Genomic DNA, 25,226 nt, shown 5'->3' on the forward strand with positions numbered 1-25,226 from the left:
CCACCTTGCAGTGGCTATGATATCAGAATCAGCGTTATTATAGATATATATATATATCAGCCCAATACTACTGTGGCTGTCACTGTGCCCAAAGCTGCCTGCTCCACCTATGGCCAGGCCACGAACAGCCAAGCACCGGGGACATAGGGCTACTATAGGGACACTGTATGGAAAGACAGCGAGGTAGGATGAAGGTTCACATTCCATCATATTTGGCATTGAGCTTCGTTTATTGGCCACTGACTGATGACATGCATCGTCCCCATGCTCGTCATCAACGATTAGCTTTTGCAGCAATTGCTGTCTGTTTGACCTTATCAAACACAGTATATGCTTTCAAGTGAGGAGAGCACGCGATTTGTTTTTAAATGTTAATGACAATAAATACAATCCTTGAATCTTTGCTTAACTGGCGAGATGTTTGTATTAATTAACAAACACAAAGGCACACTCGCTCACCCGATCATAAGCATTGTCAACAAATCTCTCAGGCAATGTGTGTTTCCGAAAGGATGGAAATCAGCCATAGTAACACCCATTTTTAAGTCAGGAGATTCAACCGATGTGTCTCATTATCGACCAATCAGTTTCCTCCCTGTTGTTTCAGAAATTGCTGAGAAATGTGATGCAGAGCAACTTATTAAAGACCTCAACAGCTCTCCATATCATCTGCATCCTATGCAGTTTGGTTACAGGGCTAATCATTTGACTGAAGCAGCCAACTGCTTCCTCTTAGAGAATGTGAAGCTTAAAATGGATAAAGGGGGTGCAGCAGTGGTTTGTCTTGACCTCAAGAAGGCTTTTGATCAGTGGCGGGCCGTCAGGGCCTGCAAAGCCTTCTCTGCTGGCCTAAACAGAATCACAAAGTTATAGTTATTTTATAATTTAACATTTTTTGTTAAATACACTAAATGTATCATAATTTATAAAAATATTTTACCATTATCTTATTTTCTCATTGCACAGCTACTGTGTTCCTCAGTTGCTCTGCTTCCAGTGCAGCTTGTTTTAAGTAGAGCTTTTATCCAATCAGATTTCACCTCTGTGTCTCTAGGCAAGAAGAGAGGCCCGAGGCCTGCAGACTCACCAGTGAATCCATGTGCAGTTTAAGTGAATGGGGACGATATTGTTGATTGTCATAGTCTTCAACCAATCAGATCTTTAGTTTGACATGTTGGGCGTATTCTTTGACGTGCCAGAGCTTCTAGCTGGCCTACAAGTACGTCAGCATTACATGCAGCTCAGTTTTCAGGAGCAGCGCTGCAGTGAGGTGCAGCGTGCGCTGTGATTGGTCAGTGGGCGAGCACGTGACTATTGTGAACCGAAACTTAACTTGCCAGCAGAACTTAGTTGGAGGAGTAAGAGTTCAAATTGAAAGATATGGAAGGAATTATAACATTTGTAGGGTTTTGCTTGGTGTAGTTTATTTATGTTTTTACCTAGCTTTGTTTTTTCAACACTCAACAGCTGAATAAGGAGGAGAAACGGATTTAGTGGCAGAGTTACTGGCAACGTCTTTCTCAAGAAAGACATTTCAGGAAAAGCTGGACATACAGGCTGCGAAACTGTATTTCAATGCGATGATTGTCCCCCATCTGACCTACTGCTTAACCAGCTGGGCACAAGCCAGCAGCACAACATTAAAATCTATTCATATTCTCTATAAACAAGCTCTAAAAACACTTGATAAAAAAAAATAAAAGTCACCAACACTGCAATATCCTCATCAAACACCATATCCTGAGTTGGGAGAACCTCATTAAATTCACTGATGTGTGTCATGGTTTTTAAAATTGTACACGGTATGGCCCCGCCTCCACTTAGTGATTTTATTAAACAAAGCACTCAAATCAGCTGAAGAAAGAGACCGTGTCATTGCTGCCGTGCAGGCACACACGAAACCTTCTTCGTCGAGGTCAGTGATCGAGGTTCCAGCTTTGGATCAAGAACAGACAATTTCTTCAGCTCATTAGGAGATTGACCCTGGTTATGCTGCGTTTGTGTCTGAAGGTTATGTTTCACTGGTAGGAAGTGAAATAAAAGTCCCTGTAAAAAAAGATTCAGGGGCTCTGGAATCGTTTATTTTGGAATCTGCGTTGAATTTCTCTCCTGAAACAGACGCTGGTTCCAGTGTTGCTGTCCGAGGGATGGGTTTGACAGTCTTTTCTGCGCCTCAGCATAATTTGACGCTAGTATCAAATCTGGTCCAAGGTGATGTGATCATGGCAGTGCGCCCTTTGTTGCCTATGCGGGGGAGTATAGTTTCATCTTAGGAAATGACCTGGCTGGCAATCGGGTGTGGCCTGATGTGTCAGTGGATACTCTCGTCTCCCAGGTAGAAAAGTCTGAGTCGTCAGAAACACCTTCTGCTATACATCCCACCTCTACAGTGACACGTGCTATGAGCCGAGCCAGCGGTGAGTCCAGTTCTGAACAAGAAAAGAATGTCTGTGTTTCCTGTGCCGGCTTTCCCCTTGCCTGTGTCTTGCAGTGACCTTCTGAAAGAGCAAAAACATGACCCCACACGTCAGGCTCTGTACAGCCGGGTTCTCCATGATGAGGTGGAGAGTTCAGCACATGGATATTTTCTCCAAGATGACCTGTTGGTGAGAAAATGGGTTCCCCAGGGAGAGGGTTTTATGGGGAAGAAACTTGACAAACTGTTTTGCCCTCTAGTGTAAGACGTGCTGTACTTCAGACTGCTCATGATGGAGTTGCAGGTCATTTAGGGGTCAGAAAAACCTATGGTAGAGTTGACACTTTTACTGGCCTCTGTTGAAAAGAGACATTTCTGCTATCATTAAAACTTGCCATGTATGGCAGTTGACTGGAAAACCAAATAAAACAATAACACCTGCTCCTTTGTATCCTATTCCAGTTGCTGAGCAACCATTTGAGCATCTGATCATTGACTGTGTTGGTCCCTTGCCACGCTCCAAAGCTGGTAGTAACTTTTTCTTCACAGTGATGTGTCAGGCTACACGCTATCCAGCGTCATATCCTCTCAGAAACATTACCACTAAGTCTGTTGTAAAGGCGCTGACACAGTTTATGTCTATTTTTGGCATCCCAAAAAATAATTCAATCTGATCAGGGGTCTAACTTCAGTTCAAAGTTGTTTGCAAAAATGTTAAAACACTCTCAGTCCAGCGCATACCATGCCCAGAGCCAGGGGGCTCTAGAAAGGTTTCACCAAACGATGAAGTCCCTCCTCCGTGCATTTTGCACTGAGTTGGACCGTGACTGGGAGGAGGGGTTACCTTGGCTGATGTTAGCAGCCAGGGAGGTGTCTCAAGAAAGCTTGGGTTTTAGTCCCAATGACTTGGTCTTTGGTCACACAGAGTGCGAGGCCCTTTTAGCGTCCCTACACAGGGACTGGCAAGCTGGGGAAGCCCCAAAAAAACCTAATAGGTCATGTAAATGGTTTTAAGCAGCGGCTGTACCAGGCAAAGAAAATGGCGAAAGAAAACCAACAGGCAGTTCAAAAGAAAATGAAGAGTCTGTATGATCGACGAGCAGAACGCCGTGAATTTAGTGCCTCTGTTGCTGCTGTGGCTCCAGTTGGTCACTCGTCTCCACCTCTTGATCCGACAGAGGAATGTGAGGAAGAGTGTTATACACCAGATGATGTAATTTTGAAAGGACGTCTTAAAAACTCTGAGTCACTTGCCGATCTGGATGTAATGTTGAAACATTTACCTGAACCAAAGCGAACAGAGCATCAGCATCATCCTTGTTTCCGTATGCTGAAGTTGTGGAGCCTAAATAAACTGTTTCTTGGTTAGATATCTGTGCGTGAGCTCCCTTTTTGTTGCCAGCCTTGAGCCAGGTGCTTGTGTCATTTCATATAGGTCAAGATCTTTGAGTAAATCTACATTCTCTGTGACGGCAGCACACTCGTGGAATGCTCTGCTATCACACATATGCACAAAAAACACATACAAAACATTCAAACATAGCCTTAAGGAATGGTTTGTTGCCAGTCAGGTATACAAGCATTGATGTACTGTCTATCCTGCCTGCTTGTTTCACCTATATGTGCATTTGTCTTGTTCAGTGTTATTTTTCCATTTTAATGTGTCTGTTATGTGCCTCAGTGTTATATGTGCTTGTACTGTAGGTGGGTTTGTTGTGCCTGACGCATGCTGCAGCCTGTTGTGTCTGCTCGGCTCTAGTGTCTTATGTACACTTGTCTTTTGCTTATATGTGTATTGGTTTATGTCTATACGTTACTGTCTGTTTATCTATGAATTGTAATTCCATTTTAATTTCATGTTTTGTAAGCAGATGAAAATTAGCCTCTCTGGCTAACTCTGGCTCACTTACAGTACAAATAAATACAAATAAAATTCCTGTCTGTCATACAGTGACAGTTTTCTGATCCTTCCTTGTATTGCCATTGTGAATTTGACCGATTGGCAGCGTGGAAGATCAAGTGCTTTCATCAATGTTTTAATTCCTTTTTTCTTTATCATCTGTTGTTTTTGTGTGGCGCTTTACAAGGCTATATTTATTGCTAATGTACTGTACTGTGGTTAATTCACTGTGAATTTCAACCTTGTGTTTATGAATGGGCTATTCATTGTACTAAAGGTTACTTGCAAGTGAACAAAAAAACATTATGTGATACTACTGTACATGAACGGATTTCACCTTGACTCACCGTATAATACTGTCAAATATCACTCTAGAAACACAAACTGGTGAGACTCCCTCCAGCCCCCCAAAACCCAAGAAAGATCAAAGAGGACATTCCTCAGCTTTAGTATATGATGCTTTAGGCATCAGTTTGGGCCACACAAATGTTAATTGGCAGCATCTGCACTATTTTCTCCTGCAAATACACTCCAGATTCATTGATTGCCAATGTAACATTTATATTTCTGATGTAGTCAAAGTGTTTTCTGCATAGTCCCAGTTTACCAGCAACATGCAAATCTCATGGGAGTTGTATTTGAAAGAACAGAAGTAACATTGATCCATCTTTGTTAAAAAGGTGAAAGTAATATTCCAGGAGTGCTGGGAAACAGGGCGGAGGACAAAGAGCAAGCTTTGGGTGGGTTGGCTAAAAGGTATATGCAGAGGACATGGGGGTTATTAATATCGAGCTGAGCTCAACATAATCCAGAGGCTGAGCCGTGAATATACTTTACACCACTGACAGACGTGTGCTTGCTGAAGCTCAATAAGATGGGAAGTAGATCTACTTGTTCAGTTCATATAAGAGAGCACTACTCCCAGTATATACTGTATATCCAGATGGCTAAAAAGATCCAGAAAATCCAAACAACTGGGACTGCCTTTTCTTTTTTAGAAAAATGCGTAGCCCACATCTTATTATCTGTGAGTTTATTCAGTGTATAGGCTGAAGTCTTGGCTCTGCATTAAGAAGAGGAACATCAACCAGGGAACACTATAACAAGAACATCAAGGTATGTCAGGTTTATGTGGGTTCCTGCATGTAGGTTTGAATGGAAATGGTCCCTTGTGGCTATATCTACAAGTACTATTAAGCATCAGAGCAGAGTTAAAGGTAATAGTTTAGAATTAAGAGTGACAAGTTCAGTGGAACACTGAAATAAAGGAAGGGTTTCTGTACAATTTGAATAACAAAGTCAATTCAACATAGAAACATACATAGGTCAAGAAAATAGGTGATTTTTAACACCCACACATTGTCAGGTTGAGGAGTCTGTTGTGTTTTCCCGTAATCATTGTGTGTAGGCCTAACAGGTAGGCTTACGAACAAGACAGGACAAGATGCAAGAAGGCTGGAATTCATACTCTTTAGATAAACATTGATGAACCTGTCAAATTGAGCAAACAGTGCAGATTTCTTTTGTCGGAGAAACTGTTTTGGTGGAAAGGATCTAATCACGGATTCACACTCCGAAGCAGAAGGTGACAAGAGCCGTTAAAAGCTAAAAGGAGAAGAAGAACCATAGCATTTTCTGTTTGAATTTTCATTTTTATATAAGTACTAAATATCCTGATCCACACTCCATACCAGTTGGTGGCGGTAATGCACCAATTCCTTGTTTATCAACCGCCAATAAACCTAAAATAAAGAAGAAGAACCATGGAAACAGTGGTGGGCGGAGCCAAGGAAGACTTTTTCAATCTCACGCAGGCAGTCAGGAGATCGAAATGGCGGCGCCAGCAGAGAGGATGGAGGTAAGGTGTTACAATAGGAAATATAATATCGCTCAACTTGTTGTTGTACACTTTATACGCAGGCATTTTTCTTTGTTTCCTGGAAAAATGTTGTGAATTGTCTTAACATTTGTGCTTTTGCCATGACATTAGCGCCACTGCGTGATGCATCCATCTTAACTTAAGCTAGCTGACGTTACTTGAGTGATGCAGCTGCCGTTCATTCATTACAGGGCGCTTATCGCACTGAGCTAAGATTTGTTTTATACAGTTTTACCATTACATGTGTATTTGGACACGGACAACTTTGCAAGTTTAAGCGACGGGTGTCCGCAGAAAGGTTGTTTTGCTTTGTGCGACATCCAGCCGGCCTCTGGGACCGCATGGGATCTAACGTGTTAGCTTACAGTTAGCTTAGCGTTAGTGATCTACTAGGTATGGATGCTGCCACATTCACCCGCCGGTTTTACTCAGGTCCCCTGTTTGTTTGCTGTAAAAAGATTCAAGTGCGCGAAATATTTTTCTACTGTGTCTTGGTTTATTATCGGTATCAACATTAAATGTGCGGACGTAACGTTATAAATCCTCGTTCGACTAATTGGTAGCAAAGCCCGTATCGTCAAAAGACAACATGTCCTGTTAGACGACTCTATCAATCGTAAAGGTCTGGTAGTGACATCCGGCCATTAGCTGTAATTTATCGGCTTTGAATGAGTCGATAGGGGACACTGCGTAGTTTAGGTCGTCTGTGGCAATCTTAAGAGAGCAAGGCCGAGATCGCATCAGAGTACTATCAACCATGTGCTCCCATCTATTGTGCTGCGGGGGAGGATGGCCTCACTCACTCACTATGATATATACTCACATAGCCACACTCTAGGCTTAGCAAACATTTAGCTTCAGCCAGAAGTTTGTGCTACAGCAACATTTATTCTATTCTTGTGGTATAGCGTGCGTTTTGCTCAGGATGCCTGCCATTGACCCAAGTATCGTAAGGACCGATAGCGTCACACCTACGCGCGTGTTCATAGTGCGACTGATTTTACGTGGTGTAGTTTATAATCTACCGTGTTGTTCACTCAACCCCTTTTCATCTCATTCCAAAATGTTTTGATCTGTTTCTTATGAAACGCGTTGCTTTAGCCTACTGATAAAACGTGTTATTTTTTTTGTCCCGTTTCAATCAGTACCGTATCTCAATGTTGTTCATTCACCAAATTACAAACAATAAGGCCATCATTACAATCACAAAACTGTAAACAAACAGCACCCTTTATTCAGAGCACACATTTTGTTGGTGAACGAGGTTTGGCTATCCACCAGTGAAGAAGAAGAAAAAAATCAATATTAAAGTAGGGAGCAGCGAAAAACGGGGGCCCTCGCATCCTCCCGCATGGGAAGTTTGGGATCACCGTTTGGAACAAGTCCAACAGAGTTACATTAGCTTTTTTGATGGGGAATCACATAAAGTAGCTGCCCGCTATGGCTAAGCCATTCAACCAAACGTAAAACTTTTGATAACTTTGAATCACAACGATCTTGAAATTGTACTGACCAAGTTTGAAGAGGATCAGACAAATTCTCTAGGAGGAGTTTCTTAAAGTATAGCGACTAAAAATAGGCCGAAATGTATGGAAAAATTACACAAAAATCTAAGTAGCTGACTTCCGGTATGGTTTAGAGCATGGTCTCAAGAGACTTTTCTTTAAGTATTTAGAGGATACATGTGTATTCCGAGTTCCATACATGTACCTAAAACGCACATGCACACGTACATGTACCCTTTTGAAATATTTTAGGGGGTGCTATGGAGGCAATTTAAAATGGCCAAGCCAAAAACCCATGGAACATGTCTTCCCATGACCCATGTACAAAATTCCATGAGTTTTTCATGCATCCCAAGCTACTGAACCATCAGCTTCCTTTTTCATGGCGAGTGATGCGTTGCCACGGCAACAGCGTTTACATTAGTCATTTAGCAGACGCTTTTATCCAAAGCGACTTACAATTCAGATTCTATCACTATTCTACACCGTAAGCACAGCTACAGGAGCAATTTATGGGGTTAAGTGTCTTGCTCAAGGACACATCAACGTGCGACTAGTGGGGCCTGAGCCGGGGATCGAACTGCCGACGTTCTGATTGACATCATCAATGTCTTAAGGCTATCAATACCAAATTAGAGTCATCAGGTCACCTGGCTAGGAGGAATAAAAAAAAGTATAACGTGTGACATTTCCTTTTGCCAGTAGGTGACGCTATGAGTTATTGAAAATGTCTTTATTAAAACTTTATTGTTAAAGCCGAATGAGGCAAAATGGCCGCCACGTCAGGGTTCTTCCATGAAAACTCACGAATTTGATAACTTTTCATTACAAAGGTCTTATGAGCATCCTGACCAAATTTGATGTTGATCCCATAAATTCTGTAGGAGGAGTTCGTTAAAGTACAAAGGCTGAAAAATGTGAAAAGTGACGGCAAAACATGGCGGGTTTACTGTAGCGCCCCCTAGTGGTTGAATGAAATGAAAATGTCATGGTATGTTACAGGATGCAATGTGCACATATGCTGCAAATTTGGTGATTTTAGGACAAATGGTTGTTTATTGATATATAAGCCACGCCCCTAAGATGTTTATTGGTCCGTATCTTGTAAATGCAAAGATGTATCAAAAAGCTCTTAACTTTTGATGATGTAGATCCAATAATGATTCAGTGCAAATTTGGTAGCAATCAGAATCCGCGTGTAAGAGTTCGCAAAAATGTGTTTTCCCCAAAATTCAAAATGGGGGAAATCTAGGTAGGCGGAGTTTAGGGGTCAGAGACTTTTTTTGTAGAGCTAGCGGAGTTGGACGTGTGTTGAATTTCAAGTAAATTGGACATACTGGTCGAGGGATGTCACCGGTCCAACTGGTAGGGGGTGCTAGAGAGCCTTTTTTACACAAGTCCCCCAAATATGCGCCCGATGTACTATGTGTGTTTGAATTTCAACAGGGCCTTTGCGGCCAGACGTTGTCGTTTGCTCGGGCCCTAATTACATTCCCTACATGAGACATTAAACATTTACACACAGTACAAAGTTGTATTATAGAAAGGATTCAGCAGAACATAACATCAATAAATCATCATTCCTTTCTAATATTTAGATTTTTGGCACATTGATAAGAGATTTAAATTATTTAAGCTGGCCAATCAGTCACTTCATGCTCCCTCTGTGTGGGCAGACTGGCAGTTGATTAAAATAATGTGGCTATTAGTTGAGTCTTCATTAGCTGCCCATTGCACTATATAGACCTACCTGCTACTGTGCATTATACAGCATCATAGAAACCAGAGCGTCTGTATTTATGGCGGTATTGAAACTCATACTTTCAGGATTTCCAAATACCCTGATACACCGTTATGTCACCTTTGCCTAACTCTTGTTTTTATGACGTGTGTTGCATCTATTGCAATTCTTTAAACCACATTTGACACACTGATGTGGCTTAGTATTTCCATTACTTATAAACCCAAAGTGCAGTAGCAAAGCTCAAGCTTGCTTCAGGTTGTAACTGTGTGTGTCTTTTGTTGAGATTTCTCAGGGGGAGAGCTCAGCCAAGCCTGCAGCCGAGGATATGACATCAAAGGACTACTACTTTGACTCATACGCCCACTTTGGCATCCACGAGGTATTTTCTTTTAAACTAAACAATCAACTTTCATGTTCACATGATCAAACTGTATAAAGTGTATCCCTTTTGTGTCAATAGATCTTAACCCATCTGCTATCATCTTTTGTTACTGCCACTGTAGGAGATGCTGAAAGATGAGGTTCGCACTCTGACCTATCGTAATTCCATGTTCCACAACAAGCATCTGTTTAAGGACAAGGTGGTGCTGGATGTGGGCAGTGGGACAGGCATACTCTGTATGTTTGCTGCCAAAGCTGGAGCCAAGAAGGTTATAGGGGTACGTGTTGGTCTACATTGGAACCAATCAATTTGTTTTCTAGATTAGCTGGATTTGCATCACTAGTTAGCAGGGTTTGACCAATGACGATTGCTTTTTTTTATAGTGGCATAGGAAGGGGAAGCGGGAATTGAAATGTTGGTCTTTGTCTTAATAGATCGAGTGCAGCAGCATCTCAGACTACGCTGTGAAAATTGTCAAGGCCAACAAGATGGACGATGGTGAGTTCATAGAATCATGTGGTGACACAGTTAGAGTTTCAAACTGTTTCAATATTTCTGGCTCACATGGGGATACGAGAATGAATGTAGTGATGTGACTCGTGACATCTTTTGTCTCCAGTTGTGACCATCATCAAGGGGAAGGTGGAGGAGGTGGACCTGCCTGTGGAGGGAGTAGACATCATCATATCAGAGTGGATGGGCTACTGCCTCTTCTACGAGTCCATGCTCAATACAGTCATTTATGCCAGGGACAAATGGCTGGTATGTATTTTTGTCTCTCTCAAACAAAATAGTCTTAATATTGCTGTTATGTCTATTGAATGTAATTATTTGTGATTATTACTGTAACCCTAAGCTGAAAACATTGAGTTGGGTATGGTGGCTGGCTCTCATTACTACAGTAGTATCGTGAGCTTGAGTGGCCACAAAGATGGAGAAGCAGTAGTGTGAATCGGAGTTAAACCAAATTCAACACTTTGAAAGCAATATAAGATCTTCTGGCATGTTTTGGTTAAAGTATGCCCATTCAATGTAATTGTTACCATGCATTGCATATGACCAGCATCCCATCGTCTAGGAATTCAGTCAAATGACATCCCTATGCATGTACACTGCCAAAGCACTAGGTCTACATGCTTTCATGTAAGTTTTGATTATATTAGTAGAGTGAATATATTTAGTGTTTTCGATCTGCATATCACATAGTGAAAAGAGCAGATAACCCCTATATTCCCACGTTATTCCCGTTAACGCCATGGACTGGTTCTGACAACCCGTTAGGTAACATTAGATTATGTTCTAGATATTTGCTATAATTGACATACCTTTTACTAAAAGCTAGTATTTAATAGGAACTGGTCATGAGCTGTTTGTGCCCAGTCCATTTGACTGAGATACAAAATAGTGCATCACGTAGTCTAGAGATGCCCTGGTTGAAACCGGCTGGCTGTCAGCTGATCATGTACGACAGGTCGCCTCTCCACCGGCCAACCGGTTTAATACAGCTGAGTTTTGTTTTTATTGAACATACAATTGAATTTTCCAAGAAAGAAAATGTTTGTACGCTGTCATAGTTTTTAGAAAGCAAATCGGCAGACCAGGCTTTAACATGATCTCAAATCGGAATCCTCTTTGAAAATTGCGTTGTGGCATCTCTATTACATTTTGTGTTGGATGGCTGCTGATGTGCAGACTGGATGGTCTGTCACACGCCTGAGTCTCATGGTTTTTGTTTTTCCCTCTGACAGAAGCCAGATGGACTCATTTTCCCCGACAGGGCAACCCTTTATGTCACTGCCATTGAAGACAGGCAGTACAAGGACTACAAAATCCACTGTGAGTAGTCTTCCACTCATTGGCTTTGCTGAGTTTCCCCATAGGGAGGAGCTCATCTGTGGTCCTGGGGGTTTGAGGGAACCCAGTAATCCAGTAGTGTCTAGCTGTATGATGTGGTTAAACTAAAGACCCTTTCACTATTGTCTAAACATTACAAATGTGTCCCAGTTTATTTCCTGTTGCAGTCTATATGAATGACATCAGCTGACAGGAAGTAAACATGGACCCAAACTGTTGCCTGGCAATGTAATGTTGTTAGTCACTTACCTGTTAGGTCAACCTTTAGAACACCACTCAGGGCACCGGACTGGACACCACTGTCTGTTACTGAACTGACGTGCCTGTTTGTGTGTGCATCAGGGTGGGAGAACGTGTATGGGTTCGATATGTCGTGCATCAAGGAGGTGGCCATTAAGGAACCGCTGGTTGATGTGGTGGACCCAAAGCAGCTGGTCAGCAGCGCCTGTCTCATCAAGGTAAGAGGTTATGCTTCTGAAATGATCCTGGGACAGAGGTGCATCTGTCCTTTGCTACTGAGGTTTTGACTCTTGGGTGTGTTCTGAAATAAGAAGTCTAACTCTGCCTTGTGTTTGTTTGTTTGTTCAGGAGGTGGATATCTACACAGTGAAGCTAGATGACCTGACCTTCACCTCGCCGTTCTGCCTGCAGGTGAAGAGGAACGACTACATTCAAGCTTTGGTCACCTACTTCAACATCGAGTTCACCCGCTGTCACAAGAGAACCGGCTTCTCCACCAGTGAGTCTGCTTTCTTACACACTACACCTGTTGTCTTTACCCAGTGGTCAGGCTGCTGTGTCTGCAGATAATGTCTGCATTAGTCAGTATGACTCTAAATCTGATAGGAAGATAGTCTACCTGTTCTTCTAGTGACTGGATAAGAGCAACGTCAAGGGTTGTGATACTAAGACATGTTGTATTCATCGTTAGTAGATATGTTATCAGATAAATCAGAATATTAACTTTTATTGTTCCTTTAATGGAAGAACCAATAATTACACCTAAAACCCCTTTTGTCAGTAAGCATAGCCTTAACAGGAAGAAAGATTCAGTCTGTTCTTTACTAATAGGACGATGAAGGTCCTTCTCTACGTTTTTCAGTATTGGCCACAACAAAAGGGTGATTATAGTTATCAGCCCTGAATTCCACATCGGAGCCTCTTGAGTATCATTGTAGATGCTTTGATGCCTCTCCCAAAGCTGCATAGTGCAATATAGCTTTTCCTCACTTATTAGTATTGTTATAATACTGAAGAAAATACAGATTTCATTTGACTTTATTTGATATTGATTGATAATTGTTCCACACAGTGAGACATGCAGTGTGACTATTGAATATAGAATTCTAACGCATGATCACAGTTCCATTAGTTTGTTATTGTACCTTTCATTTGAAATGACTTTTTAAAATATTTGGTTTTAAAACCCACAATGTAAAGTTGCACTTAAATGAACTAAATAAGTTTAGTTTTGACAGATATTATTGTCTGCAATTTAAGAAATGAACAAGTACACTGTTCATTTTAAGAGACCCGTCTTATTTTATGTATTCAATATTTACTATTGCTCTTTGATAATAAAAGTAGTTCCTAACCAATTAATCTATGGAATTATTGGTAGAATACTGATTAGTTGATAGCTGCAGCTCTAGTAAGATCCCTACAGGCGGAAACAGCAAGTTTCTTTATTTCTATTCAAATCCATTAGTGTGGCAGCATTTACCTCGGTATGAACGCCCTTCACTCACCCACTTAGTGGAGTTTTGCGTTGGACATTGACTGCAGGAGTGTGCCGTGTTCTGAATTCATGCCCACTTTCTTGCCCCTGTCAGGCCCAGAGTCTCCCTACACCCACTGGAAGCAGACCGTCTTCTACCTGGATGATTACCTGACTGTGAAGACGGGTGAAGAGATCTTTGGCACAATCAGCATGAAGCCAAACGTCAAGAACAATGTAAGCGGAGCTCCACCGTTCATGTCAAATTTGGAAATTCTTTCCCACTTGCTGTTCTTTGATTTAAACAATGTGTGTTGCTTTATCACTGGAGTGTGTTGCTGTGGGTCTTGTCTGACTCGTTTCTGTTGGATTGCAGAGAGACCTGGACTTCAACGTAGACATCGACTTCAAGGGTCAGCTGTGTGAGGTGTCGAAGACGGCAGAGTACCGGATGCGTTAGAAGTCTCCATCCCTCCCTGTGTTAGTTTGTCTTTAGTAGGGGACAGATTATACTGTTTGACTCGGAGTCTCTACAATAGTTTGACGCTCCCCATGCAGCAACATTTTAATACGTCTTCTTTTTCTTGTCATTTTCTTGTTCAGATGTTAACAGTATTTAAAAGATCTTCACATGCTTGGGGGGTCAAAGTGCATTGTCCTGGCGACGTAGTCACTCAGAACACGTGACATGTGCCCGGTGTTTTGTGTCCAACAGCTTGGGTTCTGCTCAGGGTTTTTGGTCCTTTGCATGTGCAGGTGTCTTATGTTGTCATCCATACAGACACCAACACAACAGCCCTGCCGACATGTCTGCATAGTATGCTGTTGAGTCACTTTGGCCCTCTGTTTTGTCATTACATGACCCAGCTTCTGATCTCCCCTTATTTTTGAGTCTGTATGTGGGTTTTCAGATTTCTGTATTCTCAAGAAACTCTGCCTCTTCCACCTGTGAACCAGTCAATAAAAAAAAAACATGTAACTGAGCACACTTTAGGACTTCTTCAAACCATGAATGATGCAGTGATGTGGTTCTGGTGTGAAAAGGGGGCTCAAGCTTTCTGGTTTGGGCTTCTGGAACCTGATCAGGACTCTGAAGCACAGCATACCCTGTAACGTTCTGGCAAACCTGTCCCAAACTACATACTAATTCTACACAGTGCAGACTACATATTCATCCTCGTATTCTGTTTTAAACGAATAAATGTCGAAATTCAATTTAGTTTTTTCTTTGGGTTGCAGTGCGTAAACTTATTTAGCTCATCTGCTGTGAGCAGCTCCATTTCTTTTGGGAGAGAATAGTGTGCATCAACGGATCACTTGGAACAAGAACTGCATGTAGTCTGACTGGTGTGGTTTGAGTAAACCGTGTGTCACGTTTCCTCTGTGAGCTCACTCCATATTTAAAAACCTGCTTAGAATCAGTATAGATTTGGGACAAGATTGGCGATGCTTCACACGAGTTGATTCCAACCGTAACCAGAAGTGGGCTGCTGTGTTTAGTTTCTTTGGGCTACATGTGTGCTAGCTGGGTTGCACCATTGGCTCTGATCAGGTGTCACCGCCTTTAAAGAAACCACACATGAGCATCTTGAAGTGTTAATTACCGCTCCACCGAAGAGACGAAACCCCGATTCCAGTAGGTTGCTCAGGTGTCCTGGAGCCCACGTTAGTCTCAGTACAATGTTAGTCTTGATGCAATGTGTCTGTGGCTGCTAGAGTCCATCTGAACAGTAGGAACCATGTTGGCGCTGCAGAGATTACTCTGACTCACCACACTTGTATTTTTCTCTTTTGTATTTTTGTTTTGTTGTCTGCTGCTTTTTAAAAAAAAATAAAACTAATCTGTAAATGTGACTTTTCTTGAAGTGAGCTGTGTGGTACGATGAGGAAGACGAAGACAAATATTCATACAGGGCCTGTAAAAAGTGTCACGGTTTATCTTGATTTCATTGATTCACCGTGGCTCTAATTGGTAATATGACACAGATGCTGACATGTTGCTTTATTATGAAAACATCTTGACAATCTAATATACGACATAACTATTCAAGTCTATTTGTTTAAAATACATAAATATTACTCTCGTAACATTAAATTACCAAAATATCACATTGTAATTTATAAAATGTCAATATGCTTTCTGTTTATGAAATTTAAAAACATTGAGTGGTGTCAGTGTTGTGGTTTGTCAAACTAGCCTTGTGGCTACAACTTACAACATGTTAGATGAAAAAATGGCAACAAAAGTACATGTCTTCAAGCAAGGTGACACGTGTTCACATCATAGAAATGAAATAGAGTAGAAGGGCCAATCCCATTCAAATCAACGTAGATGGTCATTGTCATGTATTCCGTTGCCACTGCAACAGCTGTAGTGGGCTTACTTACCACATTAACTACAAACACAGAGCGGACTCACTGAGGTAAACCGCTTTAGCAGCCTTCTCTGATATGGGTGGAGGTTAGTTCAAAGTGAGTCGATGGGAGTTGTCTCTCCACCGCGAACACGTTCCCCTGAGGTGCCGCTCAGCTCAGCTGGCCACAGGACATCTCTGGTCCTGGCTACATGGATGTATTTGATAACACAAACCTTGATTATTTATCAAGGAATTGACATTGAAGATGCAGCTAAGTAAGTGGACAATTAGTCTTTTTTTAACAAAAGTGACCAATGTTCATGTAAATGCCTCAATGAAGGCCCAGTTTGAGCCAGGTGGACGCACTGCAAGCTTCCAGCAGAGACACATGTTGAACGAGGTGAAGTGGCAAACGTGGAAACGTACATCAGAATAGTGACACCATGCAGAGCATCTTAGTGAAGGACTGTTGTGGTGAGATGCACAAAGAAAACATTGTTAAAGTGAAGCATCATAAGTCATTCATGTTACAGATGTATTATGAACCAGTAGATGGCAGCAGAAGTAGACCCTTTGTCCTTGGGCTCGCTGGGGACAGCACATAGGACTCCAGGTTCCCAACATGCCGCCAGAAAAGATTGCCTCCCTCTGTTATATTGAGGGACATGTCAGCTGTGGCTGAATGTTCGGTGCTGCTGCTTGCCTTGTGGCCCATGTAGCTCCTCCTCCACACCCATCACATGACCTTTCACTGCCCCCTTGGTTATTGCAAACAGGAAGCAAGTTTCCTGAGTTATCAAGCCACTGTTTCCTGTACTGTCTCCTTAATCTGTCATCGTCGCCTCCATGGCCACACACACACACACACACACACACACACACACACACACACACACACACACACACACACACACACTACAATATGGAAGGCCGTTATGTTCTAAGGTTTTAAATGACTGGAAGTTTGTGTGGAACTTGACCTCACAAGAGACACAATGTTTTAGTCAAGTCAGTTAACTACGAGTCCGAGACAAGCCTCAATTCTCCAGCTCCCGAGTCCTCCAAGTCTTCGGACAAGTGTTGTCCAGCTGTTGCAGAGCACAGGGCCGGTGACAGTTTGAGCCACTCTGCCACACCAGGACTGCTCACAGCATCCAGTGGACGGAGGTCAAAGGTCACTGACTAGCAGCCAGTAGGTGTCCAGAGGGAGATCAAGGAGGACTTTCTCATCTGACACCAGAGACCGTCTTTGAACAGAGACAGTAGTTACTATCCCACCATATGCTGAATGAAGACTGGGAGATGCACTTGAAAGCTCTGATAAGCTATTAAATGGAGCTTCGAGCTTAAATTATCAAAAAACAAAATCATGTCATTCATTCCCATCTTGAAACTGACTTTGATATGGTGAGAGTGTGTTTTTGTGTGTGTTTCCTTGACTCCAGTATTATTTGGTGTAAACCTGTGAGATCCAGAGTTGCACAGAAGGAAGAATGTGCTTCATTTGTGACTTCCTTGTGTTGAGGAAATGACTACAGCACCCCCAGGGGAGGACCACCCTACTCCAAACCCATACTGACCACTTTTATCTCCTCCATGCAGAGGCCTCTCAAGAAGCACGTTCAACTAACTCAGACTCCCTCTGAGCTCTCTGGCTGCATTAAACACACAACATGTTTGTAGTAATGAACGTGTATGTATTAATGATTTATTCTTCTGCAAAATCTTTTTGGAATCTTCTAAATAATCACATAACATGTAACCTGCGATCCTGTTTGTGCTGGTAGTGAAGGAGATGAGAGTAGTGCTGATGATAAAACAGAGCTTGATGAAAGAGTTGCATGAAAAAAGTAATCTACATTGTGCAGATCTTTTCAAAGTAAAAGGCCTGGCATGAGTACTTCTTATTAACAGCATAGGACAATATCATTGAGTCTGTACCCTTTATTTACAGTCACGCCATATTGTTCAGCTACTAATCTACCTGTTAGAGATGCTTTAGAGTCACAGTGGGATACTGGTTGGACTGTAAACATGTACTCCTTGTGGATGCAGTGTTTTGTCCACACTGGGATCCTGTAGAATAGTGACTCACAGCTGTTTGGTCAGGAGGTGGTTCCTTTATATGCTCTGATCTCTTTGGGTGTTTTCACATTGATTGATATCAGGCCTGAGTAAGATTCCCCCTCCACATTATAGTTATTGTTTTTTCAGGTTACTCAGACAAACTTCCCGTACCACAGGAACTACAAAGCCAACGCCCAAACACTGCATTAGGGTAGGTGACCAGTAGGAGTAACCACTGAATAACTAGCGGGTCCAGAACACTCCCCGTCCTGTCTCTTTAAGACACCGCTACTGAATACAACTAAACAGCTTGATCTGATGATTTGAGCCAGTACTGAATGGGCCTTGAGAAGACCTTTGGCGCATAACTTTCACCTGTGTTTTCCTTATCAGTCCATCTCTTTCACCACAACGCCCGATGGCCAGTCATTCCTTCGGACTTGCTTCTTCTTGAGAAGAACAACATCATCGTCTTTCATGTTGGGCCTTCTGTGCTGCCATTTCTGACGAGTTTGCATTATGTTGAGGAATTCTTTTCTCGCCACCTTCTCCAGAATTCATCAGCCAAGCTTTGAAGGCGATTCCATAGTTACTTGAACATCTTCCTTTCTCCTTTGCTGAGCTCACCCTGAGGAGGCAGAAATGTGTCTGTTTTTTGGGTTAACGAATGAGTGAATTGTGTCAGTATGTGAGGATATTTAGGGTCTGATGAACGTCATTAATTATGATGCGATCTCAGCCATAAAGGTGGTTCAGACCCAGACTGGAGAAGCATTGAATTGAGTATATGTTGCCAACCCAGTCATGAGCTCCACCCATATGCCAGGAATGTTGTGGATTGAAGATCCATTTTTTGTTATATGGATTGATCGTGTTGTCACTTTGATTCTGTACACATGACATCTAACGTACTGCCGTCCATCCTGAGAGAGGACTCCGTCCTTTGTTCCTCTTCCAGAGGTGTCTTCCTTTTTTCTCCATTCAAAGTTTTTTGGGGGAAGTTTGTCCTTATCCGATGCGAGTCTCCAAGAAAACAAAGATGTAGTATGTTGTACAGGTTGTAAAGCCCTCTGAGGCAAATATGTGATTTGTGATATTGTTTTACACAAATAAATTGAATTGAAGTTTCAGTGTCAGTCAGTTGCATAAACACAGGGACTATGTGGATATCTTAACGCACTCTCTCCGTGCCAAGGACACCTCTTTTTGTGTTGGTTGCTTTTTCTTGTGGCGGCCGCATTCAAACTACCCAACCCTTCATGTATATGGCTGAAACACGCTCTGGCACTGTGGTTTCATTGTTTATACCAGCTTTCTAGAAATGTTAAAAGGCCCCAGGCTTGCTGGCCGCTCCTGTGCAGTTGTGGATGGGTCCAACAAACAGCGATCTTTCAGATCTGAGATGCACAGCACATCACCCTCTGGGTCAATAAAGTCAAATACAGCAGGGCCTGCCAAGATGTTCCCTGGGCGCTTTACAGCAGCTTAGGATGGATGAAAAGCAGAGGTCAAATCTCATGTATGTACCTGTATGAATACGACTATTGTAATAAAGTTTACTGAAGTTAAATACAGTTTTACAAGGAACTTTCATTTGGTGTTGATTTTTGCGGTCCTTGTGGACGTATAGTGCTAGTGTTTCCGAGCACCAGATTCTCTTACAAAACTTCTCCTTTTACTGCAGCAGGGGTGCGACAGTCTGCTCCACTCAGTCCATGGTTCTCTCCAGCGTCCCATTCCCTCCAGTGGGCCCAGCAGTACGGCCTGGGTCTCCAGCAGCGTGGTGTCTGTATTTGATCCAATTGGCACCGGTGGAGCAGAGAAGAGAAGCTCTCCTCCTGGCTGGAGGAGGAGACACTGCTGCAGGGTATGTGCTCTCCACCTCCTGCTGAAATTCCAACTGCAGGTGTCAGGCGCCAGCCATGCCGGAGCTGGGTCTGTCACTGCCGGAGACCCCTCTGTAATCTGAGCTGAACGACTTTCTGGTGGACCTTCATGAAACCAACCGTTTATGAAAATGACAAGCGGTAAGAATGTGTAAATAGAAATAGCCAATCTTCTCGCTGATGGTCTGCTTAACTTATGTAGCTCAGAGACATATTAAACTGAGACTGTTCCATAACAAGTCCACAGTTCCTCGTACTAACTTTAATTAAAGGATCTGAGTAGCTTTACACCAATGCTATCTATCTATTGGTGAAATCCCCATTTTAAGAAGGAAAAGAGGCGGCTATGCTTTAGGGCTGAGGTGCTGACGTTTGTGGGAGGAGCTGCAGAACACACAGCTGCTCCGGATCTCTCCGACCAGACTACATGCCTCAGTGCAGCGCAGGATGAAGGAGCCGCAGAGAGAGAGGGGCGGAGAAGGTGGAAACGTTGGAAGCATGACAGGGAATTACCAGGTAGGCTGTGTGGGAATAAGCGGGACACGTCTACATGTTTGGGGCGGATGTGTGAATACAGCGGCTCTGGATATATTTGGTCAGCTGGGTGCAGACGAAATGAGAGAAGATGAAACTTGTATTTTTGTTACAAACAGATAAGACCCGCAGGCTCAGGGTGAGATGTGTTGGTAAGTGTGAGGGCTCAGACTGACTTCAGGGTCTGATTGAATCAAAGGAAAAACAACAACTGTCACAGATGGACTGAAGGGAAAAGTAGCCAAATATTTAGTCACAATTTATTCCTTTATTTTATTTGACCTTTAAGTCAATAGAGAATCAGTTCAAGGCAGCAACAGGAGGCAACTCGTTACTAACGAAGATAGAAACATTTCAAACAATCTCATACAAACACAACGGATCATAATATGTACAATATATAAAAAGCAAATAAACAGTGTTCGGGGAGAAGCGAACTCAGAAGCAGCTGCAGCGACCAGAGACGGTGTTCGGTGGAGCGTCTCTGAATGACGGTGTTACGTGTCTACTGGTTTTTGAACCTACTGGTTTCCCTTCCGTGTGTGTGTTGTGTTCGCTTAAAAGCAGCAGCTGTTTTCTGCCTCTGTCGCCTGATTCGTCACACATTCACAAACATATTGCTGGAGATCTATATACCACATCTTATATCAATTGCGGGGATTACGATTGTATAAGTGAGCACTAAATCACAGCCACGTATGAAGAAATACATTGAAGAAAATATATTTATGGAAAGATCGCAACAACCTGGTTTCGAACCCAGTCCAGTAAAATAATAAAACTCCCGATGGCGGTCGCGCTACGCACTCCGCCACCTCCACTTGTTTGTTTCAATGGTATTGATTCATTTATTCATTAAGTCACACCTTGTCAATACCCAGGAAACGTTTTGGTTTAAGGTAAACTGAAACAACTGGTTACCTGGGGGCGTATCTTCGAACACTTCCAAACCTTTTTGTCAACTCTTTTTCGCGAGGCTTTGCCCAGACACCACCCACGCATTTTGACAAAAACAAATGTACTTTTGTGACGATTATACAGTGACGATTGTATTGTGAAAATACTAAGCCACAGGAGGATTGAAATATCAGTAATGTTCTATCCACAAAACAATGAAGAAATGGACGTAGTGATTGACAGGGTCATTCTACATATTGTATGTGTCTTGTAACGTTACAGTGAAATACAGTGGCTCCCATGCCGACGGGGTTAGTTAAGCGATACATGTCGGTATCCACAGTATATTATAACAATGAAACCCCGTCGGCATGGGAGCCACTGTATTGCGTACTGTACTGCTGCTTTCTTCTTAAGTTAAGAGTGTGATTGACGTTAACTTGACTAACTACTCATGTCATTACCGAGTGACCAACTGCTGAGACGAAATGCCAACATTTACTTTTCGGTAAAGTCCTAAAAGTAAGAAGACCGAACTCTGCATATCACGCATCAGCAACAAGTTCCACTGATCATTGAAGTTGTCAGGTTTGGTTAATCATTGTCAGTAAATAATTTAAATCACTGCTGCACACAGTTGGTTAAAAGCAGAAGAACAGATCTCATGTGTGTGTGTGTGTGTGTGTGTGTGTGTGTGTGTGTGTGTGTGTGTGTGTGTGTGTGTGTGTGTGTGTGTGTGTGTGTGTGTGTGTGTGTGTGTGTGTGTGTGTGTGTGTGTGTGTGTGTGTGTGTGTGTGTGTGTGTGTGTTGGGATCGCCCATGGACTGAAGAGAATGTGTCTTTTTAAGGTCTGTTTCCAGAGGATTTAGTGTTTTAGGGTCTTCTGGTTGTTCAGTGTTGTAAGTTCATTCTCCCCTTGTGTCCTGTCTCGGTTTGCTTTCTTTTGTGTGTTTTCTCACCTTTGTTGATTGTCTGCCTGCCTTGATTAGTTTCACGTCTCATCATCCATGTACTGACCAGACCTTCTGCTCACCTGTTTCCACTTCCCCATTAAGCAACTTACTACATACACCAACCCAGTTCCTTTGTTCTTGTTAGTTTGTCGTCATTTATGTTTGGAGTTCTGTACCAGTTTAGCCGTGTCATTTCCTGTTTGTTCTGTTGGACTCAAGCTTGTAAGCGTCTCTGCTGCCTCCTTGTCTGTGTCTGCATCCATCCCCAGTTGCCTGCTCTTCAGAACATGACAGTACGAGCTGTATGCAAGCTATATGAACTGTGCACATTTATCTTTAGAGCCCGAGTCAGAGCGGGGAAAAGTTGTATTCAGTATTGTCCATTAATTCATCATTTACCAGACGAGGAAGTAATCTGACTATTAGGCTATAGCCTACATTACATTTACAAATATTTGTTCAGCTTTAATATGAGGGGTTAAAAACACAGGGGCCAGCAACTGAGGAATTAGTTCAAGATTTAAAAAATATATTGATCAATAGACATAAAAGACATGATAATCGTACGATCCAGTAATAATGGTGATTTAAAGGTTAAATACAGGGAATTTAAAATGTTAGACATCGATACAACGGGCGATCCGGTCTCTGTACGACCGCAGTAGGAGCTGTGTCCGCATTCTCGGCAATAAGTCAGACACGTTCCCGGTGGGTGTTGGCCTCCGCCAGGGCTGCCCTTTGTTGTCACTGGTCCTGTTCGTGACTTTCATGGACAGGATTTGCTGTTCTTATCCATACGTGATTGGTCAGTGGGCTAGCCTGACATGTTGGGCGGTGACAATCCCAATATCTGCTGCCTCCGTGGAGCGGACATTTTCAGCCTCAAACGCATTAAAACGTATTCAAGAAATACAACTGGGGAGGCTCGGCCCGCCACCGCCTCATACTCCTCACCTCACCTGTCCTTTGGCAAACAGGTTGAACCAGTTCTCACGGTTGACTGATTATGTTTCAATTAGAATTAGAAGCAACAACTCCTTCTAGAAGGAGTTGGAAACCATAACAATACCAGAGACGCATTATGATTTTTTTTCAGTCTGCACAATTAATCGAATTTTAATTGCGATCACGATTTTGGCTGCCACGATTAAATGAGCATGATCGTCTGCGATATTAACGTTTAAAATACGTGCTCTGCTACATATCAAATCAAACGCTTCCTGAATCAGCCAACCACCAGGGGGCGAACGAGATGAGAGCTGTCATGCGCGCACCCTGTAGAAGTAGAAGAGTAGAAGAAGTAGAAGAGCCGAGAGACGGGAGCTTGAAGGACGAGTACTTGTGCTTAATTTATTTACACGCCGGCATGTCATGTCTGTCACTACATGGTCGCGCGTTTTCAAGTCCCCTGCTCTCTGTATCGCGCACGGCGGTGTTCCGCCCCGATCAGCGCGCACGATGCAACAGTCGCTCACCTGCGAGTAGCCCCCCCCCCCCCCCTCATAATCGTGCGGCGGCCCTAGGTCAAACGATATGTTCAGTGATGTGGCCCTCACAGGAAAAAGTTTGGGGACCCCTGCTCTACAGTTAAACATGAAACCAGCTCAGTGCCCTGGACTGTTGAAATAACATCCAAATCACATGTTCTGAGTCAGGCTTATGTTCAGCTAATATGAGGCTTCAGCTGTCTAAGTTTGACAAATCAAGTTTGGATCTTTGTGCTGGCTTTGCGTGTAGGTTAATTGCCAATATTTTGTCACAAACCTGTCCATGTGACTACCTTCACCATCATAATAAAGTTATCATTCAAAATTAGTCTTTTTGTACAAAATTCATTTTTCCCCCAACGGTTTGACAGTGTCTCTGTGCTGTGAAGGAAAGTAACACAGAGACTGACCTTTGCACTAAAATATTGAAACTTTGAAAGATCTCCACTTGATATGCTGTCTGAGACTGTTGAAGCCTTACATTGTCTTAACATGAACTTTGGAATATATTTTTGCACTTCCATTGGAAGATTTTGACTTTATGCATTGTCCGTTAATGACGCAGCGTCCCGTCATGCACGGATTCATGTATCTGCACTCTGCAGTTAGTGTATTTGTAGGTGTTGAGCTTCATGTAACATTTTATTTCACTTGTCAAATGTTGCAGTGTTATGTGAATATGCGGCTTTTACACGAAACAAATAATAACCGTAGCTATGACGTCATAATGAGGTTATTAGGAGGTGGTTCAACTGTAGTAGGACAGCACTGAAGGCCCAGGTATAAAACGCACGGCCCGCCACTGGGTCCAGTATATTCAGACAGACAATGTAAGAAAAATTATGAGATTTTAAACATTAAAGCATATAAACATGTACTAGAAACCCAAAATACAATTATGAACCTGAAATTGAGCATTATATGTCCCCTTTAAGTTACTCAATAAACTATCGAACCAGACTAGAACGTTTATTACATACAATTGCTTACATATTTGAAAGAGATCTAGAATCCTTTTATTGTTGGAATGCTTTTAAGCATTCCAAGTATTGTTATCCTGTTTTCTTTATTCATCTTATTATATTTCTTCCTTGGTCTGCTTCTGCTCCTTCATATTTTAACCTACAGAAACCGTTCGAATATCAAAATGTTCAGCACTTTAAGGACATTTATGCTATGTCTTTTAATATTTCTAATCTTTAAACTTTTTGAATTATTAAGCTTTTTGCAACTTTTTTTTGAATGGGTTTCTATGGAGAATATTTTCAAATATTTCAAATAATTCAAATAATTCTTCAACTTTCAAATCCTTCAACTTCCTCATACTTTCAGCTACAGACACCATTTGAACTTTAAAATACAGAGAAAATCTTAAGCTATTATTGTATGTTATAATCTTTTTAATATCTTTTATACTTTTTGAACTGTCCCATTTTAACTTTTATGATTTTTTCAGTCCTCTTCTGCCTTTATAATGGGTGTGTATTGCGCAGCTTAGAGTGCGTGATGTCACCGCTAGAGTGAAGAGCAGCTTCAGATTCTTGTGAAAAAGATATTTGTCTTTTGCCTTCGACTCCACAATTTACACTCTTCATATATATTTTTTAGTTCATACAGTAGCTAATCCTGTCTTCTCGTTAAAAAGTGA

General features: G+C 42.2%; 2 protein-coding genes across 2 annotated transcripts in view; both read left to right on the plus strand.

Moving 5' to 3' along the window:
• The first annotated feature begins 6,138 nt into the window (after positions 1-6,138).
• Positions 6,139-15,251, plus strand: prmt1 (protein arginine methyltransferase 1). The gene is made up of 10 exons (XM_079176767.1): positions 6,139-6,174; positions 9,728-9,823; positions 9,948-10,103; positions 10,261-10,324; positions 10,446-10,588; positions 11,575-11,662; positions 12,023-12,138; positions 12,269-12,419; positions 13,513-13,634; positions 13,774-15,251. The coding sequence occupies exons 1-10, from the start codon at positions 6,148-6,150 to the stop codon at positions 13,855-13,857; spliced, it is 1,047 nt and encodes a 348-aa protein (XP_079032893.1). The 5' UTR covers positions 6,139-6,147; the 3' UTR covers positions 13,858-15,251.
• A 4,887-nt stretch (positions 15,252-20,138) lies between these two features.
• trpm4a (transient receptor potential cation channel, subfamily M, member 4a) overlaps positions 20,139-25,226 on the plus strand; it is a 44,286-nt gene continuing 39,198 nt past the window's right edge. Inside the window, exon 1 of the mRNA XM_079177436.1 lies at positions 20,139-20,223. Within this exon, the coding sequence (XP_079033562.1) occupies positions 20,155-20,223 (69 nt within the window). The 5' untranslated portion in view covers positions 20,139-20,154. The remainder of the gene's footprint in view (positions 20,224-25,226) is intronic.

This window comes from Pholis gunnellus, assembly GCF_910591455.1.
Source record: "Pholis gunnellus genome assembly, chromosome: 17".
In the NCBI taxonomy this organism is placed as follows: Eukaryota; Metazoa; Chordata; class Actinopteri; order Perciformes; family Pholidae; genus Pholis; species Pholis gunnellus.

Coding starts and splice junctions, on each gene's coding strand:
- prmt1 (XM_079176767.1), top strand. CDS start 6,148: ATGGCGGCGCCAGCAGAGAGGATGGAG. Junction 10,104..10,260: donor GAGCCAAGAAGGTTATAGGG/GTACGTGTTGGT, acceptor TTGTCTTAATAG/ATCGAGTGCAGCAGCATCTC. Junction 13,635..13,773: donor AGCCAAACGTCAAGAACAAT/GTAAGCGGAGCT, acceptor GTTGGATTGCAG/AGAGACCTGGACTTCAACGT.